The sequence below is a fragment of the Didymosphaeria variabile genome (genome assembly GCF_027946475.1).
Source record: "Didymosphaeria variabile strain IMI 356815 chromosome Unknown scaffold_9, whole genome shotgun sequence".
Classification (NCBI taxonomy): Eukaryota; Fungi; Ascomycota; class Dothideomycetes; order Pleosporales; family Didymosphaeriaceae; genus Didymosphaeria; species Didymosphaeria variabile.
In genome coordinates, this window is record NW_026611628.1 from 2,139,644 (window position 1) to 2,157,209 (window position 17,566).

The following is a 17,566-nucleotide window of genomic DNA, read 5'->3' on the forward strand; positions in this document are numbered from 1 at the left end:
CTCCGCCAAACTTCGTGATTTCTCGACATCCTGACCACGACAATGAGCATCAAGGCATTGCCGTCCACACCCACAATGGCGCTTTTCGTCCGCACAATCCGCCGCCCGCTTCTCGAAGCACGGCCATCCGCCCATTTTGGAAGAGGCCTGACGACCGTATCGCACACCCTCGAGACGGGCAACGTGCCCGACCCGCTCCTCCAGTCCGGCCAACACGTCTCGCAAGATCTCAAGCAGAAAGTCGAATCGGCTCCTTCAATACCACAATCGACACCATCATCAACGACACCCGCATCGCCCAACGCCCGGCAAGACGTCGTATCCCAATACCTCACCCCTTCGATACGGACCCTGCTTCCTCTTCTCCACTCCCAACCCGCACACTACATCACCGCGCACATCCACGGGCGCCCCTACCTCCTCACACCCGGCGACACTCTGCGCCTACCCTTCCTCATGCCGCATGTCAAAGCCGGCGATGTCCTGCGCCTCAACCGCGCGACGCATATCGGCTCGCGGGACTACACACTCAAAGCTGCCGAGGCAATCAAGGGCAACTCCGACCACGGGAAGATTGTGCATTATCTGGATGAGCGGCTATTCACGTGCCGGGCGACGGTGGTCGGGGTCGAGAGTGAGCCCATGCGCGTGGTAGAGAAGACGAAGAGGAGGCAGAGGCACACGAGGCATGTGTACAGCAAGCACAAGTACACAGTGTTGAGGGTAGGTGAGGTGGAGGTTAAGAGTTTGGAGGAGTACGAGGAGGCATTGAAGGAGGAGAAGCAATGAGGGTGTCGGGTGTTTTAAAGAACGCTCGAAAGAGAAACGAAGACAAGCGCAGTGAAGAAGTTTGTATACTTTCGGATGTACAATATGTGAGGATATGAGAGGTTGCATTGCATGGTAGAGTTGTCTTGGTACATGGATGGGAATGGTGCTTCTGTATTATCAACTACCAATCCTAAGCGCGGTCATTTCCGCTTCATACACATCCTTGGAATTCCACGTATTTCAGATGGATGCTGGTACTCCGTTCGCTATGCTTCGAGAATCCCCATTTGCAGCCGGCTTGTCCCCATAGCTGCTACCTCATGTCCATGACGTCACCGACAAGTTGTTGGCATGCTTTGGCTTGGTGTTGTACCTCAAGACTCAAAGTCCGTACACCCAATCTCTCAATGCACCGTCTGCGCAGCGTAGAACTCCTGCACGACAATTAGCCCAAGTATAGAGCAAGAGAACAGGGTAAGACTCACCGGATACTGTGTCTGAATCATCGTCGTCACCTTCTCCACCTCCTCCGCCAACCCCTGCACATTCGCATCCCACTTCCTCAGCTCCTTACCCACCACACGCTCCGACTGCCCCGTCTTCCGCTCCCCGCTGGCCTCGCCCTCAAAGAATATGAGCCGGTCAATCTGATCAATGTACCCACTCAGCCTGCCCTGCTCAAACATCTTCGCCGCATAGTCCTCCGCCTTCTCCGCGTCGATACCAAGAAGCTCGCCGAGCTGATCGAAGCCGATGTTATTGTAGAGCTTCGACGCGCCGACGAGGTTGTGTTGGAGGACAGCCTGGTCGAGCACGGTGGATCCGTCGGCTGTGCGGGCGAGGTGGTGCGGTTGCAGTGTCTCCGCGAAGGCTTTGGTCTCTTGCGGAGGAATAAGACGGTCGAAGAACATCTTCTCCAGCACAGAGTGATTCTCGACGGAGCTCGCGCGGTCGTCTTTGTAGAGTGTAGCGAGCATCTTCGAGCGGGGTGGGCCTGCAGGGGACAGTACGGCGCACACGATCGAGGAGCCAAGTGCTTGATGTCGTTCTTCCTCCGCGATGCTAGACTCGAGAGATAGTGTGTAGTACGCCTTCGCTGCGTCAAGGAAGTTGCGCTGCGAGTCGTGGATGCGCGCTTGGCTGAGCTGGAAGTGTATCCGTGTCTCCTTGTCCGTAACGCTGTAGATGACGTTCTTGACTTTGTTGAGATGTGTGAGTGCGCTTGTTGGGTCGTCTTCTTCCAAGTAGCACCGTACGATCCGGATCCAGACCTTCGCTTTGTCGTCGTTGGATAATGAGCGTTGCGTCGACTCTAGATTGATCGACCCCAACACTCGCGCAGACTTCCGGTAGTCTTCTATCTCTTCGCAAGCTTCTGCCACCGCCTCCTTGATCAGCGTGTCCTGCTCCTCGTACTGGCCAACGCCTTTGGTCTGAAGGAGCGCAATCACATTCTCGCCAACTTCAATTTTGATCTCTGGGGTTTTGAGGTTGCGGAACTGTTCTACGAAATTGCTGACGAGAGGGCGGAGGATAACGACGCCAAGGTTGTCATCTAGTAAGGTACGGGAGTAGGCGTTTAGATCGTCGGCGAGGTTCTTCGATGAAGCGGTGATTTGTTGGAGAAGAGTGTGGTATTGAGTAGGTTTGTCGCTGACGGGAGCTGCTTGGATTTCCTGCAGAGCAGAATTGACTTCTGCAGATGCCATCGTGGGAAGTTGGCGGAATGTAGAGGGTGTGGTGTGGTGGTTCGCCGCGGGTCGAGGTGGGGGAGCTTCAGGCAGCAGAGGCAAGTCTGACCGAAGCGGGCGGCGAGACTAGGGTACCGGTTGTGTTGAAGCCTTCGGATAGGTTACAGCACGGGGATTGAACTTGGCAACAGTCGAGTGTTTGAAAACGAGAGACCGCAGTGGTGCATGTACAGTGTTGTTACCATCGCGGTCGCTAGCGCGAGCTTCTTATCGATAAGTTCTTGAATGTCGTGGATGTGTAGAACGAGTGTAGAGAGGCACAGGCACGGAGAGAAAATTTGATTGTTCTATCTTCATGTCAAGTTGTTGCGCCGGAATCTGACCTCTCAGGCCGTCTATTAGAAATTATCACACAATATCAAAACTGAGATTTTGCGCGAGCACGCCGCAGAGCCTCAACGTGCGCCAAGACGCTAAGGAGCGGGCGGACTCCCGTAACCAAACACTTGTGAACCGCAGCTCTTTGAACGAGACAACCACAAAGCCCGCGCTTTCCCACGCAACCCTCGAAAGAACACGCGCCTGTTCAGCACCCACTCGCTATTCGCACCTGGACATCACGCCCTCACTTCACACTAAAAACAGCAGAGGTGCATCCCGAAGATGATGAAAACGGAGGGAGGTTCGCCATCCTTTGGCGGCAGCGGCTACATGGACGATGAATTCTACGAAGACACGGGCGAGCTATCGTTGCCGCGTGAAGGCGAAAAGCATGTCATGCTCGCGCGTATCCCAGACTGGCTATACGCGCACATCTCGAACTGGGATGAGTTTGCGCAAGGCAACGACAACGATCAGATCGTACTCGGCGAGGTCTTGTCACTGCCTCCTGACAATGCGTATGACAAGAACAAAAATAAGGGCAAGAATGGAAAGCAGTCGCAAAACCAGCCACAAGGTCCGCCAGTGGCGCCGTCTATGCGCGTCTTCTTCAACAACGCATGGCGAGATAAGTCCGGGCTGCCGACAGCTTTCGAAGTCGAAGGCCAGAGCGCGAACGACACCATGCTGCACAACACATACATCTTCACCGAGAAAGATCTCCCAGGCTACAAGCAAAACGGCATCGGCCAGAGCAAGTCCAGCAGCTTCGGCGGCGCAGTGCACGACTCCAAAGCACGCATTCACAAGCCGCGCTCAAAGTACAAGCGCGCCGTCCCCAAGCAAACCGCCCTCATCGGCAGCGTCACCACCCAGCATCTCGCGAACCCCCTCAACACCGCCGAATTCATCGCCTTCAACCAGCAGCGCACAAAAGCCGCCATCGAAGGCCGCAACTCCCGCACAAACATCCTCGCCGAAACCGTCGACGAGGTCACCGTCATGAACAATTTGCAAGACCAGTTCACCTCCTTCATCCGGCCCGACAAGAAGCCTAAGAGCCAGCAGAACAAGTACGCTCGTCTGCCGCGCAACGAGCTGCTGGATATCTTGCATGGCTTGTTCGACGAGTATAGGTTCTGGGGCATGAAGACGCTCAAGGCGAAGACGAGGCAGCCGGAGGCGTACCTCAAGGAGGTCCTGCCGAGTATTGCGCAGTTAGTCAAGAGCGGGCCGTTCGCAAGCAATTGGACGAGGCAGGATATCTTCAGCAACAGAGTGTCGGCGAATGAGGGGAGGGCCGATGATAACATCAAGGTGGAGGACGTCGATGACGACGACGAGGAGATGGAGGACGTTGTGTAAGCGGTCGTTTCTAGCGAGGTCTCTGCTTTCGAGTTTCAGCATGGCAATGGCGTTTGGGTTTCGTGTCGAAGTGCGGCTGCTCGTTTTCTTCGTTAGCATTCGCTCGGCGTTTGGGCTTTGAGTATTGTGCACCGTCTGTGTAGGACGGTTTCGGGATCGTGAAGATAAGATAGGAACGGAGAAACAGCCAGGAATACCCAATACAAATACGACCAACCCAACTAAGATGTCCTTTGGTCGGTGCTATAGTTGTGTTTAATTATATTTGAAGGTGACATGTAGCACAACAATATCTGGAACTAACTCGTCCTGCCCGCTTTGCGCGAATGACTTTTTTGGCCATACCCACACCGAAAACACCATCCATGGACCCCAACGCGCCGAACGCTCCATATGATATAGTATGCCTCTAAATATTACACTCTGTCCATCCTCAATCCTCGATATCATCATCACTAAGCACCAAACTCCCCGCCCCCGCCTCTGCCCCAGGAATCGCAGACTCCTCCTTACTCTCGATCCTAACCCTCCTCTTCTTCCTCGGCGTATCAGGCGTCGGCTTATCCGTCGCCCACATCTCCCCCTCACCAGGCTCCTCGTTGTCATCCGCATCATCGTCTTCGGGGGACGTGGGTATACTAGACCCTGTGAACGCAGTGATCTTGCGGATCTCGCGGATTGTAATGGTAGAAGAAGGAGACCGTTTGCGTAAAATGGCGGGGAGGTAGGGCAGACGCTCGAGAAGCATTTCGTAGCGTGCGGAGCCGCCGCTGCCCAAGAGAACAGTATTGAGTGTGTCTTCCTCGGATTTCTCTTGCGGCTGTGAGGGTGTTGTGAGTTTGGCTAATGGTGCGGCCTTGCGCCATGTGTCTACACCGCCTGTGACTGTCGGTGCGGGTTTCGACAGCGGGCCGTGGGCACCAAATAGTTCGCCTCGCTGTGCTCGTGATATCCATAGTTCTAGTAGCCCGCCAATTTCTTCTTGCTGGCGCCACAAGCGGAGCGATGAAGGGTAGTACATCACAAAAGCGCTGCCTCTTGCGGATGCGGCGGGGGCACCTGCGCCTTTTGCTTTCGCCCCCATAACGCCTGGAGGAGGTGCGAGACGTTTGACGGGGTTTGGCAGGTTGTAGAGGAGGCCTCGTACGCTGGCTTGGAAGCTCATTTCATCTTGGCGGAGGTTGTCTGCAGATGTCCCTTGGAAATTCCGTTGGCCGAAGCCAGACACACCGAAGCGGTCGGGAGAGAGAAGGTCGGCGTCAGATAGGGCGTCGACACAGCCGTTGATGCAATCTAGAGTTTCCTCGCTGTCTCCTGCGTCACATGACAGTACGTAGTTCTCGTGTAGCGCTGCGACGAAGGTTTGAGTGTCTGTGCCTAGTTCGTCGATGAGTGTCTCGATATCGACTTCGGACGCCTTTGGCCTCCGCCGTTCGGGAAAGAAGTTGGGAGGTTGAGCGACGGGCTTGTTCGGGTCCTCAGGATGTCGTTTGTTGTACACCACTCGGCCGACGGCGTGGAATATGCCGAGCGTACTCTCTCGTTGCGTGACCATTTCCAGCGACTCTTGTTCCATCTGCGTCATTGGTGTGTCCTTGGAGCCCTTCGGCGTTTTCTTTTTAGTGAGATTGACATTGGCACCCCACCCTTCCGTCTCATCTCCTCTAAGGCAAAGAAACTCAAGTGATGAGACGGCGCTGCGTATATCGCCTAGCTCCGTAAGACGTTGTATTACCTGCGGGCCAACCGTCTTCTTTCGACCTGACTGACGCGCTTCCTTAACAACTACATGATCCAATGCTTTCGTCATGAATGTTGCGGCGATGGGGTTGAATTCGATTACAGAAACACCTGGGTGAGTTAGTATTTCAGGACCGAGCAATCGATGGGCAGTGAAGCTGTCAGCTGCTGCGGTGTTTGTTGATAGCAACGTCTCAGAGATCACCATAACGATCGGCGTTACGGTTTGCGCATCAGCTTTCCCCGAGAAGAAAGAAGTGGCCGAAGGGGTGGCTGCTGCAAGATAATTAAGGACAGATGATCGAAATGATTGTACAGCAGAAGAAGTACGCGTGAATGTATTGGGAAATTCTTCTACTAGAATCAGTTGCTTTTCCCGGCTGTTCGCAGACGGTTTCGGCGTTTGTTGACGAGCCTCGATGGGTTCGTCAAAGGTCAGGCTACCGAATGTGCCAGTCCTGCCGACGAAGTCTGCGAATTGCGCGGTAGCAGAGACGAAGCCGCCCTCAGAGGATGTCGTGCTTGTAGGATTCTTCCATTCGTGCATATAGAAGCCCAACTCCTTCGAAAGGAGCGCCATGGTTGTGGTCTTCCCGCTTCCGGCAGGACCTTTCAGAAGCAGCAATCTCTTGCGCTCTTTACCACTAAAGACATTAGTGAGCCATGTGCGGACATCAGAAACCTTCTTCTTGTGTACCGCCAGCTCGTCGAGTGATGTCGGGCCATATTTCTCGTTCCAAGGACGTCTGTCTACAGTTTCAACGACGGGCGCTGGTGACGGAGTGGGAGTGGTACGGCCTCCACTGAATTTTCGAAGAAAGCGTTGACTTCCTTTCAAGCCGTTCTCATTGTCCGCCGCAAGCTGCTTGCCCCTCCGCACCGGCAAGGTGGTCGATTGTGCCTTCCCATGATCATCATCTGAAGAATCGAGGATATCGTCGACGTCGACCGGTGTGCCTACAGAGGCCTTCTCTGGACTTGGCGTCGGTTGGGAAAATTGCGGCTTCGGGACGGCACCGAAGAAGGACGTAATGGGCTTCGAGATAACCTTCGACTTCGCGGGCGACTTTGCTGGCGACTTCTTGACGGCGATACTAGAGGGTTTTGGGGACGAGGCGCGTCGCGTCTGCGACTTGGAAGGTTTCGCGTCTCCGGATCGCCGGGACCCATTTGCGATACTCGATAGTGTGCCCCTCTTGGTCCGCTTTGCAGGCGGTGAGTAGCGATCGTCTTCATCGCTGTCGGAGGACACCACAACGGGCTTCTTGCGCGCTGCCCGCGGCTTGACCATGCCGCCTCGAGTGATTGCGTGCGCCGAGGCAAGAGGTCATTCTTGGTAATCTCGGTCGTTGTTTAACGAACGCGGTCGCAGGCGCCCGGTTGGTCGACGTCGGTGAAGGTGCGTAGTGGGGGCGAGGAAAGTACACGGAGCGCATTCACGTGCGCTAAGCTTGTAGGGCCCGGGCGGGAAGGGCACGGGCCGCTTTGCAGGTGACAACACACACCGCCAACAGCATCCTGCATCGGCGACACACGCAAATCGGCCACTGATGATGACTGCGCCCCATGAATTCTGCGAAATCGGCGTGTTCGAGCATTTCGGCTACCGGGGAAGCTGCCGCATCATGCATTTTCGACCAACCGAGTGCGACCACGCATGCGCACCAGACCCGCTTTCTGGAGCGCTCGTCAAGTCGAGCTTCACGTTACGCGCAACAGCCAGTCAATATTCCTCGAGATCCCGATTATAGCAGTTCTCCAACCTCTCCATTTAGTCTGCTCGCTCCCGCGCTCCATTCCTGACCCCAATCGTGGCTCAACGGCGGAAGAACGGGACCATCACACCTCTTCCGCGGCGCACACGTGCTCTCCTACCGATAGTTGGAGGCCGGGCGCGTTTCAATTGGGGCGCATAGATTAGTCTGCTAACTCTGATATGCATCTCCTTACTCGCTGGCGCTCTCCCATTGGCCAATTTGGCGTTTTCAGTTCGTGTCGTCGCCCTGCACGGCTCTTGAATCCTCCTGTCCGTATATAGCCCCGACTGCGCTGTCGTGCACCTTTACATGTTCTCCCGCTATTGTGCCACGCAAGCGTGCGCCTAGCTACACTTAGCCTCATCTTTACACTACCTCCGGTTATCTGTAAGACGCAAACATTTTAAGCAAGCAGTCCGCAGGCCTCTCTTCCCCGCTATAAACAGGCAGCATCGCGGTTGCAAACATGGCGAAGAAGAAGGGCAAGAAGGCTCAGGCACAGAAGCAGACTGTGGAGGCTTCTCCACCTCCGAGCCCCAAAGCTGTACCAGAAGAGCCTGTCCTTGCCGTGCCTGCGTCATTACCACTGTCGCCAGAGACCGCGCCCACTGATTCGATACCAGACGACAGCGCACCCTCGTTAGACTCACCAATTGACGCTAACGAGGCAAACGACGCGCCTGCAGACGCTCCCTTGGAAGAATCAGCCAGTCAGGAGCCTGCGGTCGAGAGCGCGCCGGTTGCTGAACAGGAAGAAGAGTCGAGCGCATCGAAAGAGGACAAGCCCGCAGAAGATCCTGAGTTTGATGTGAGCGCATGGGACGAACCAGCACCTGAAGCCCAAGAAGAAGTCGTGAGCGATCCCAAGCCAGAAGAGACAGTCGAAGAGCCAGCTCCAGAAGTCACCGCTGAGCAATCATCCGATAAAACGGTTGAAGATCCCCCACCGCCAACAGACGAAGACGACTGGGGCTCTTTTGCTCCCACCACCAGCAAGAAGAAGAAGAAAGGGAAGAAGGGCAAGAAAGAACCAGAAGCTGTGCCGCCAAAGCCCGCAGAGCCTGAACCGATTGTCGAAGCGCCAGAAGCCCCCAGTATAGAAACACCAGAAGCACCGGTCGAAGATACCTTGGAAGAGCCCATTGTCGAAGCACCGGAAGCCCCGATCGTCGAAGAGTCAGACGCTCCTGTCGTTGAAACACCAGTCGAAGCGGCTGATTCACCGATTGTTGAAGCCCCCGAACCTCCTGTCGCTGAAGCTCCTGAAGCTCCTGTCATTGAAGCTCCGGAGCCACCCCCAGTTGAAGCACCTGAAGCACCGCCCAGTGTTGAAGCTCCTGAACCACCAATTGTCGAAGCACCTGAGCCACCTACTGTCGAAGCACCTGAGCCACCAACTGTCGAAGCACCTGAGCCACCAATCGTCGAGGCCCCAGAACCACCAGTTGTTGAAGCACCACAACCGAAAAAGAAAGGCAAGAAGAACAAAAAGGTCAAGGTCAACGAGACGCCTGTGGTCATCGAAGCCCCAGAACCACCGGCTCCCGAGACTCCGGAAGAACCACCAGTTGTCGAAGCTCCAGAACCACCAATTGTTGAAGCACCGGAAGCTCCCCAGCCACCAGTGATCGAGGCGCCAGAGCCTCCAGTGTCAGAAGCAAACGAAACGAACCACGAGGAACCCCTGTCGGAATCTACTGAAGCTCAGCCTGATCCCTCAGCGGAGACACAGTCGGTAGAACAACCCGCAGAAGCAGAGAACCCCGAAGAATCAGTTCCAGAACCTCCGCAAATCGACGAGGTACCTCCTGAATCGATAAAAGCCGAGGAGACACCGCCTGAGCCTCCTAAGACCGAAGAGCCCGCTGTTGACGACTGGACGCCACCAGTAAAATCTTCCAAGAAGAAAGGCAAGAAGGGGAAGAAGGCCAAGGTCGAAGAGCCAGTTGCTCCTAAACCCGAAGCGACCGCTGTAGAAGAGCCCGAACCTATGGTTGAAGTGCAGCCGGAAGTACCAACAGAGCCTGAACCCGCGATAGAGACACTTCCAGAACCTGAGCTGGAATCACAAGAAGTCCCTGCATCAGATCCAGTACCGGACCCGCAACCGGAAGCAAGCGAAGCACCGAGAGCTCCAAGTCCACTACCTGCACCAGAAACTCCTGTACCCGTGGAAGCTCGAAGCACGACGCCTCCCTCTCCCATACCAGCGCCTGTGGAAGCGGAGGCTCCGCCCATTTCGCAACCTCGATCACCAAGCCCCCCAGCAACTGCAGCAAAGGTCTCTCAGCATAGACCTATATCACCCGTTCCCGCCCCAATCAAGGCAAAGAGCCCTTCATTACCCAAGCCCGCATCGCCCGTCCCTGCCCCGGTCAAATCAAGAACTCCTACCATCCCTGATCCTGCTCCCCTCTCTCCAGTATCTACAGCCACCGAGCGTCCAGCCGCGCCCTCCGCTCCACCCAGACCAGCGGCAGTAAATCAAGTAATCGAAGAGGACAGACCGCCAGCTCCCTCACCGCCTCCAACCAGAGCTCGACCTCGACGTGCGCCTGTGTATGATGATGATTATGACGATGACGACGACGAGTCAGCTTTGATACAACCCAGATTGAGGCACCGTGAGGCCGACCAGCTATCCCGCGATTCCTCTCGTGGATCTTACCTTCCAGCTCACACTCGGCCGCTGTTCGCATCTCGCGTACCACAGCCTGAGCATTACTCAAACCCTCCACCGCAGCCAGCTCCCCCTCAGTATCACCATCCCAGGGACCACTATCCTCCATCTGCCCCACCTTACTATCACCCCTCTAGTCACGCTCCTAGCCACGCGCCTACCCACAGCATGAGTCAGGCTAGTGCATACCCCGACTATCCCCCTTATGGGCCCCCTTCGCATGGTTCATCACCGCACGGCTATCAAGAAAGCTGGAGCCACGTCCCACCCAATTATGGATACAACGGCCATAGCCCACCGCAACGTCATGATCCTCTGCGCCCTAGAGGTTATCCCAATGGCTATCCCGCAATCGAAAATGGCCCTGCAGTCGATGAAGGCCCGGTTGATGCATTTTCCAGAATAGCTCATGCTATCCATGACCTGCCTTCCCTTTTGGCTAGCTACAAGGAAACACAAGGTCAGCTAGCCGTCAGAGAAGAATTACTTCGCCGAACCGGTTCTGAACACCAGGAAAAGCTACGCGCCAAAGACGACGAGATCCAAGCCCTAAGGGACAGGGTTGCGAGCATGGAGCGCAAGCACTCTGGTGAAGCAAGCAGATTGCGTTTCGAGGTTGGCAACATGGAGGAGCAGGTGAAGGACCTCAAGGAGCGACTCGCCGAAACCGAGAAATTCAGAATAGAGGCAAGTCAGCTCAAGGTTGCCCTCGATGCTACGATGAAGTCGTGGGAGGGTAAGTACAAAGATCTCGAAGAAGCGCACTCAACTCTCGAGAAGACGTCTTCCGAGGAGATCGCGAAGACCCGTGTCGAATTTGAAGAGTGGAAGACCACTACTACTACCAAATACGAAGCCGAGACGATTGCTCTGGCCATCCAATTCGACAAGAAGCTCAAGGAGGCCGATGATAAGGCTGAGAGTGAGCGACAAGCTGCATTGGCTACACATCTCAAAGAGAAAGACGACCTCAGATCTGAACACGAGCGACAGCAGCGTGAAAGAGAAGAGAGCTTCGATCGATACCGCAATGAGCTCGAGCATAAGCTAAGTGCATCCCAGCTCGACTGCGAGCAGGCACTGAAGCGTGAGCGTGAGACGATGGAGGTATGGGCGAAGGAGAGGAGCACTCTCGTTCAAGCTCATCGGGAAGATGTCGAGAGCCTGCGCAAGAGCTGGGAAGAGCAACGTTCTCTGCTGGAAGGTCAGCATAAGAAGATCAAGGACGAGTCTGACAAGGCGTGGATCGAGCTGCACGCAGAGGCAAATCGCAAGGCGGACGAAAACAAGGCGCTTGCGGACCAGCTGAGCAAGGACAAGGATGAGTTGCTCAAACAGTATAATGACCTCAATTCGCAGCATGAGAAGGAGAAAGAGATCATTAAAAGCGTTGCAACCAACATGGAGAGTGAGAAGGCGAGACTGGAGAAGCTTATGGAGTCGTACGGTGACATTGCTGAGATCAAGAGCAAGGGTGATACTTATTAGTAAGTCTGCCATGATGTCTAGTGTTTCCAATTTCGGAGGTTATCCCTGTTTTGCGTGCATTCCTGTTCTGGTCGGGTCAAGAGGTTGTAAAAATCGCTAGCATTTTCACGGTCGTAATGCAATATTCGTTCTTTTGCCTCTCTGCTCCCCGTTCCCCGCTCCCCGCCGACTGTCGCTAACTGCTTCGCAGTCTGGTCTCTTTCACGCAGCTTCAAAAGCAGATTCTTGACCTCGCCGCGACCCACTTCGTTCACCTTCCCGTCATCCCTCCGCCCGAGGAGCTGCAACAGATACCTTCTTACCTACCCTCCTTTTTGGCAGACACACCGTCTTCAAGGTAGGCTGTACCTCTTTCCCGTGACTGACATTGATTGATATCCTTGCAGGCAACTCCGTGCCGCCTATGTAGTTCACACAGTCTCGAAGCTTGTAACCTATCGCGTCTTCGGACCATTCTTGTTCAGCTTGGGCCGTCGGTACGACAAGGCTGATTCCTTGTTCTTGTCCATGAGCAACCACATTCGCGACAAGAGCACGCGTAAAGAAGCCATTTGGCGCCAGCAGACGCTCCTCGCAGCATTTACAAGTAGCGGTGCCAAGCAACGCATCAACACAGCTGCTGGTACCGTGGTCGAGGAAATTGTCAATGCCATCAAGCACTTCGCCGATCCAAGAGAAGAGGAGGGTATCAAGATTGCAGTGAAACGCATCGTCAAGCTCGCCGCTGAAACCTGGCGCTTCGCCCGTCTCGAGCGAGAAATGATCTCTGCCACGATGCCTGCCATACATGACGAAGATCACGATTTCACGAGGCCCAAATTTTGGCCTTCGCACAGGCCTGAGGGTAGTCCCATCGCATCGCTTGTCGGCACCGAGAAGCCGTCTGATGAACAGCCGCAGATGTTGTTGCGACTGTTTCCCGTCATCTACCGCGAGCCCAAGCACGAGAACTTCCGCGATGAAGTCGAGAACGAAAACCCCGACGAAGGGTGCATCTACCATTACGGTCTCGCCTTGTACGATGACGCAGAGACGGTTGTGCAGAGGAAGGAGGAGCTTCAAGCAGCAGGTTTGCCACCTACCACCAACGCTGCTTCTCCGACTGCTGCTGACTTTCCACCGCCTCTGTTGCCCGCTCCTAGGACCTCACTGCCGCCTACTCCAACTGTAGAGAAAGCATCGATTCGATCGAAATCGCCGCCGCCTTTACCTGAGTCGAGCAAAGACACAACCTATACTCGTCCTCCACCTGAACCGACGAAAGACGCAGCTTCAACCCGCCCAGCGTCAACCGTTTCCATAAATTCGGGAAAAGACGCAAGCTACGCTCGCCCTCCACCTAAACCCACGCGAGACGTAGCTTCAACCCGCCCAGCCTCACCTGCTTCGATCAAATCGGGCAAAACTTCCGTCCGTTCCAGAACACCACCCCCTGTTCCTCCGAAACGAACTTCTATCCGCTCGAAATCATCCTTGTCCGTTAATACGGTTAAGTCATCTGCACGATCATCAGCGCCCCCCTCCGCCACCAACTCGTGTACCACCGCCTCCCCAACGAACCCATCCGAAGCCCCTCCTCTCCAAAAGCTGCACCATCTGAACTTTCTCATACATCATACAAACGTCCACCTCCCGGCCCCATCGACTTCGAGACACCCCACGATGCGCCTCCTCTCCCAGCACCCACGGAGAGCATCCTCGGCGCACCTCCAGCCTCTATGGCTGTTCTAGCAGCAGAATTCGATGGAAAAGACCAAGCAACCCAACCTCTTCCGAATCCCACAGAGGTTGGCACAACTGATTCTCCTGAAGCCGGGCCCAATGCGCCTGACGAAGAGCTTCCACCCCTCGCGCCCACCGAGAGCGCCATAATCCCACCTTTCGATCCCTCCGCCTCAAATCTCCCTACACCACTAGTATCTCGCTCTCCGACGCCTGCCGACCATCCTGTATCCCCCCTCTTCGCCGCCCTCGACGAGATCGACGCCTTATCCAGCCATCGTAGCCTGAGTCGAAGAACCTCCTCGTCCCGCAGGTCGGCGCGCTCCAAGCCCTCAGAGGATGACCTCCACCGCGCCACCACCGAACCTACCGAGTACACATCCGCCAAAAAGACGCGCTCCAAGTCCCGTCCTAAAAGCGAGGGCGCCGAGGAACGGCCTGACTCGGCGCGCCGCACGAGCGGGTACACACTCAGCACGCGCAGCTCTCGGGAAGCAGACACAGCTTCTTTGCGCACTGATAGCTCGGAGAGGCCGACTAGTGGGCGGAGTAGCAGGTATCTGTGCGAGAGCAGGAGCGCGGCAATCAAGGCGTTGTATCCGAATAGTCCGCTTGCAGGGCCGCAGGCGGGGAGTCCGCAGCTTAGTCGGTCGGGGTCGCAGAAGAGTCAGAAGAGTAATAGGAGGGGGAGTGAGGTGGAGAAGGGGACGTGGGATTCGACTGTCACTGGGGAAGCAATAGAGTAGAGGCGCTGTCAGCTGCCTCCTCTTGCCTTTAGCGTTTCGTTTCTGTGTTTCTTTTTCTGAATTTAGCGTTTTGTCATCTTCCGGGTTTTCCAGTTTAGGGACCTTCTCATTCGCTTTCTTTTCTCTCTCTGTATTTCTTTGTATTTCTTTGTATTACTGAGATTATTGCTGAGATTATTGCGTTTCGCTAGGCGTTCTTGGGTGGGAAAGATGCATGTAATAGAAGCATGGGCGGTGTTTGGAAGCATTGCTGGTAATGGCATTGGGAAGGTATGCATGTACGAGGGTATGAGGACGGTAACGGCTTTTGGCATCTCAGCGTTCAGCATTTGGTATTTGTATTTCTTAAAGCGATCTGTTGGTCTCTCTGCAACTTCTGAAAAATGGCATGTATTGCATGCAAACGATACAATCCTCCATTAACCCACTCAATCCGCCCTCTTTACCACAAATCTCAAAAAATGATTTTCTCCAAGTATGCAAGATCCTCCTTACACCCTGAATTCCCACACCAAATCTTGCACCTCACTTTCCCACCTCATCCTCGTCCCCTTGAAGCCCCTTGTACCATGCATTCAAAACCGTCTCTCATTTCACTCCCTTCTCTTCTCACTTCTTCCCGTCTGACACCCACAACCACACATCCAACAGCCGCTAGTCCAGTAATCAACTTACAAGCTCTCACATGCGTATCCTAACCCTACTAATGTAGTGAATGTCTCACATGCACTAGATTAATCTTGCACCTTAACCTCCTCATCTCGTTCCTAAGTACCTATAAGACCGTGCATCTGGTTAGACTAGATAGGTACGTAGAACCCCCTAATAATAAAGGGATTTCAATTAAATAAATTTAATTCTTTCGCCCTTTCTATAGCGGAGTATGCGATACCGTAACCTCTCGCATAAACTGCTCAAACCTCGACGTCCGCTGCGCCTCGGCTACCTTAAGCGTCCACTTAGGCTTGTCCCTTAGCTGCAGCAGTTTATACGGCCGTGTGGTCATCCACCTTGACCACTTCTGGATGATGGCCGTGGCCTCTATAGCCGATACTTCGAACCACTCCACGTGTTGCTGTAGGCAAGCGCCGCAGTACATCCTGATACGGCGGTGTTTGAGCTCGGCGTGGCATAAGGCCTCGACACGACGCGCGTGCGGGATGAGCACTGTCGGCGCCGCTGCGGCTTCTGTTGCACGACTTGAAATGGTAGCAGCAGCAGAAGGAGGAGAAGGGTACAGCGGCTTGGTTTGCCTGTTGCAGTTGAATGACCACTCGTCGTACCGTTCCATCACGGGACGTGTGGTATACCCAATCTTGACGTAGCCTTCGTTGCCCTCGACTTCGTAGGCGTAGACATACCCATCGCGAAGGTCATGGGCATCTAGTGGTTTGCTGATCTTATCACGGATCAGCTTGTGCGAGTGTGTAGGGCTGGCGTGGTGGTTGGCGTGTGCGAGGATATCAAAAGGGCTCGAGTCGTAGGCTTTTGGCCAGTACAATGCTGGATCGGCATCTAAGCTAATAATGGGGTCTGGTAAAGCTCGTAGGCTGGGCAAGTCCTCTACGATAACGACAGCCTTCTTCTCAGTCATCGATGGAGTTGAGACGATGAGAGGACCTGTTTGAGCCCTCGGACAGGCTTGAAGCTTGTCCGGCGCGTTGCTGGCGACGGCCCGATCGCCGAGTGGCGTTGGCAGGGGCAGAACCGCCATGACACTCTTCTTCCACGCCGGAACCAACGTGAATTGCCCCGAGCTTTGATGGATGCTACAAGTCATGTTCCACTCTAGTACCTTGAGTAAGAACTCGAGCTTAGCATTGTCGGAGTATAGTTCCTGCTTAACGAGCTCCTGAAGAGTTCTCTCGCAATTCTGCACCTTGTGCCCACCAATCCTCTCCTCACACGCGCATCCGTTGCCGCGGGCAATGCATTTGGTACTCAATGGCTCGAGAGCCTTCCTGATGAGTTGCTCAATGGGAACTTCAGGCTCGCTGCCATCATCAACGCTACCAGGTGGAAACGCAAGGCTCCAGACCTCGAGTCGGCGCTGATATTTTTGATTCGCATTGTGTTGGTGGCAGTGCACTAGCATGACGAGCTTGAGCAGGGCGTTTTTAAAGTCCGGAGAGGTGCGCGTCAGGCCCGTCATGGAAGCTAGTTGCGCGTTTATGAGATTCTTGTTCTTATTCAAGATAAAGTGTTGGCATTCTGTGTTTCTGCGCGTCTGGGCGCCGCATTGCCAGCCATCGATGCGGAGGTCCGTCTTGAGCGCGGCGAGGGTGCGTGAAGGGGGGCTTCCTGCTGTCAATGGTTTGGTATTAATTGTTCGCGGCGCTGAACTAGTATTCGCGGTTGACGTATGTGCTGCCGGTGTAGATTCTAGATGCGACAAGACTTGGGCGTCGTTTACGGGTTGTGAGGGCAAGGTCGTTGGCAAGGTCGCAGCAGATGCGACGGGGATGACGATTGGCTTGCGAGATGAAGAAGACGGACTGCTAGGAGGAGTGGGCAGTATTGAAGCTATCGGCATCCTCATGCTCGTCTTGCCCGCAGGAGTTTTGGGTGGTGTTATATGCTCTGAGACAGATGCCATGCTAAGCGATGTGAAAGGCGCTTCGTATAAAAGATCACGACGATTTCGCGCGGGGAAGCAACCATAGAGCTGCGTGTACTGATAGAGGAGAATATATTAGGGACAGAGTGTTGAAAGAAGTTTGGTCGCAAAGGAACAGAAAGAGTTCGCAAGAACTCGGGCACAAGGCTGACAACCCCTCTTCCCGCGACGTAGCCTAAATGCACTCGCCTTGAGGGAACATCACCTTCAACCTTTGGGGTCGTCCTCATTCCCGACTACTTACCCCCCTCGATTTTACGAATATCGAAGGAGCGCTCGCACTCGTCATTGTGCTGGGGCATTCACTACAGCGGCAATTGATGACGCTACAGAAATGTAACGATCGATAGGGGTCTAAGACAGAGAAGAGCAGCAGAACAGCGACACATCGATCAAATTGTTGTATCTATACGAGCGAAAGAAGAGACTTTCAAGTTTTGAAGCACGAATTTGGCTCGTGATACTGGGTCGCTCGTAGATTATATATCATGCCTGCCGCCATGGGCCTCGTCCTAGCCGTAGCTATTTTCCCTTCATACCTAGGTATACCCCGATCATTCATTCCCATCGTTATACCATTGGCGTTACACCCATTGTGGTTACACCTA

General features: G+C 54.6%; 6 protein-coding genes across 6 annotated transcripts; 4 read left to right on the top strand and 2 right to left on the bottom strand.

Annotated features, from left to right (window-relative positions):
- Positions 1–75: 75 nt before the first annotated feature.
- N0V89_012043 (uncharacterized protein) lies at positions 76–789 on the top strand (the record flags this gene model as incomplete). The annotated part of the gene is made up of 1 exon (XM_056220768.1): positions 76–789. One exon carries the CDS (start codon positions 76–78, stop codon positions 787–789), a length of 714 nt encoding a protein of 237 aa, XP_056066071.1.
- A 386-nt stretch (positions 790–1,175) lies between these two features.
- On the bottom strand, positions 1,176–2,480 carry N0V89_012044 (uncharacterized protein; the record flags this gene model as incomplete). The annotated part of the gene is made up of 2 exons (XM_056220769.1): positions 1,176–1,205; positions 1,257–2,480. The coding sequence occupies 2 exons, from the start codon at positions 2,478–2,480 to the stop codon at positions 1,176–1,178; spliced, it is 1,254 nt and encodes a 417-aa protein (XP_056066072.1).
- Positions 2,481–3,125: 645 nt separating this feature from the next.
- N0V89_012045 (uncharacterized protein) lies at positions 3,126–4,208 on the top strand (the record flags this gene model as incomplete). The annotated part of the gene is made up of 1 exon (XM_056220770.1): positions 3,126–4,208. One exon carries the CDS (start codon positions 3,126–3,128, stop codon positions 4,206–4,208), a length of 1,083 nt encoding a protein of 360 aa, XP_056066073.1.
- A 3,963-nt stretch (positions 4,209–8,171) lies between these two features.
- On the top strand, positions 8,172–11,873 carry N0V89_012046 (uncharacterized protein; the record flags this gene model as incomplete). The annotated part of the gene is made up of 1 exon (XM_056220771.1): positions 8,172–11,873. One exon carries the CDS (start codon positions 8,172–8,174, stop codon positions 11,871–11,873), a length of 3,702 nt encoding a protein of 1,233 aa, XP_056066074.1.
- Positions 11,874–11,886: 13 nt separating this feature from the next.
- Positions 11,887–13,604, top strand: N0V89_012047 (uncharacterized protein; the record flags this gene model as incomplete). Its single annotated transcript, XM_056220772.1, has 2 exons — positions 11,887–11,893; positions 12,292–13,604. 2 exons carry the CDS (start codon positions 11,887–11,889, stop codon positions 13,602–13,604), a joined length of 1,320 nt encoding a protein of 439 aa, XP_056066075.1.
- A 1,608-nt stretch (positions 13,605–15,212) lies between these two features.
- N0V89_012048 (uncharacterized protein) lies at positions 15,213–16,937 on the bottom strand (the record flags this gene model as incomplete). Its single annotated transcript, XM_056220773.1, has 1 exon — positions 15,213–16,937. One exon carries the CDS (start codon positions 16,935–16,937, stop codon positions 15,213–15,215), a length of 1,725 nt encoding a protein of 574 aa, XP_056066076.1.
- Between the last annotated feature and the right edge of the window lie 629 nt (positions 16,938–17,566).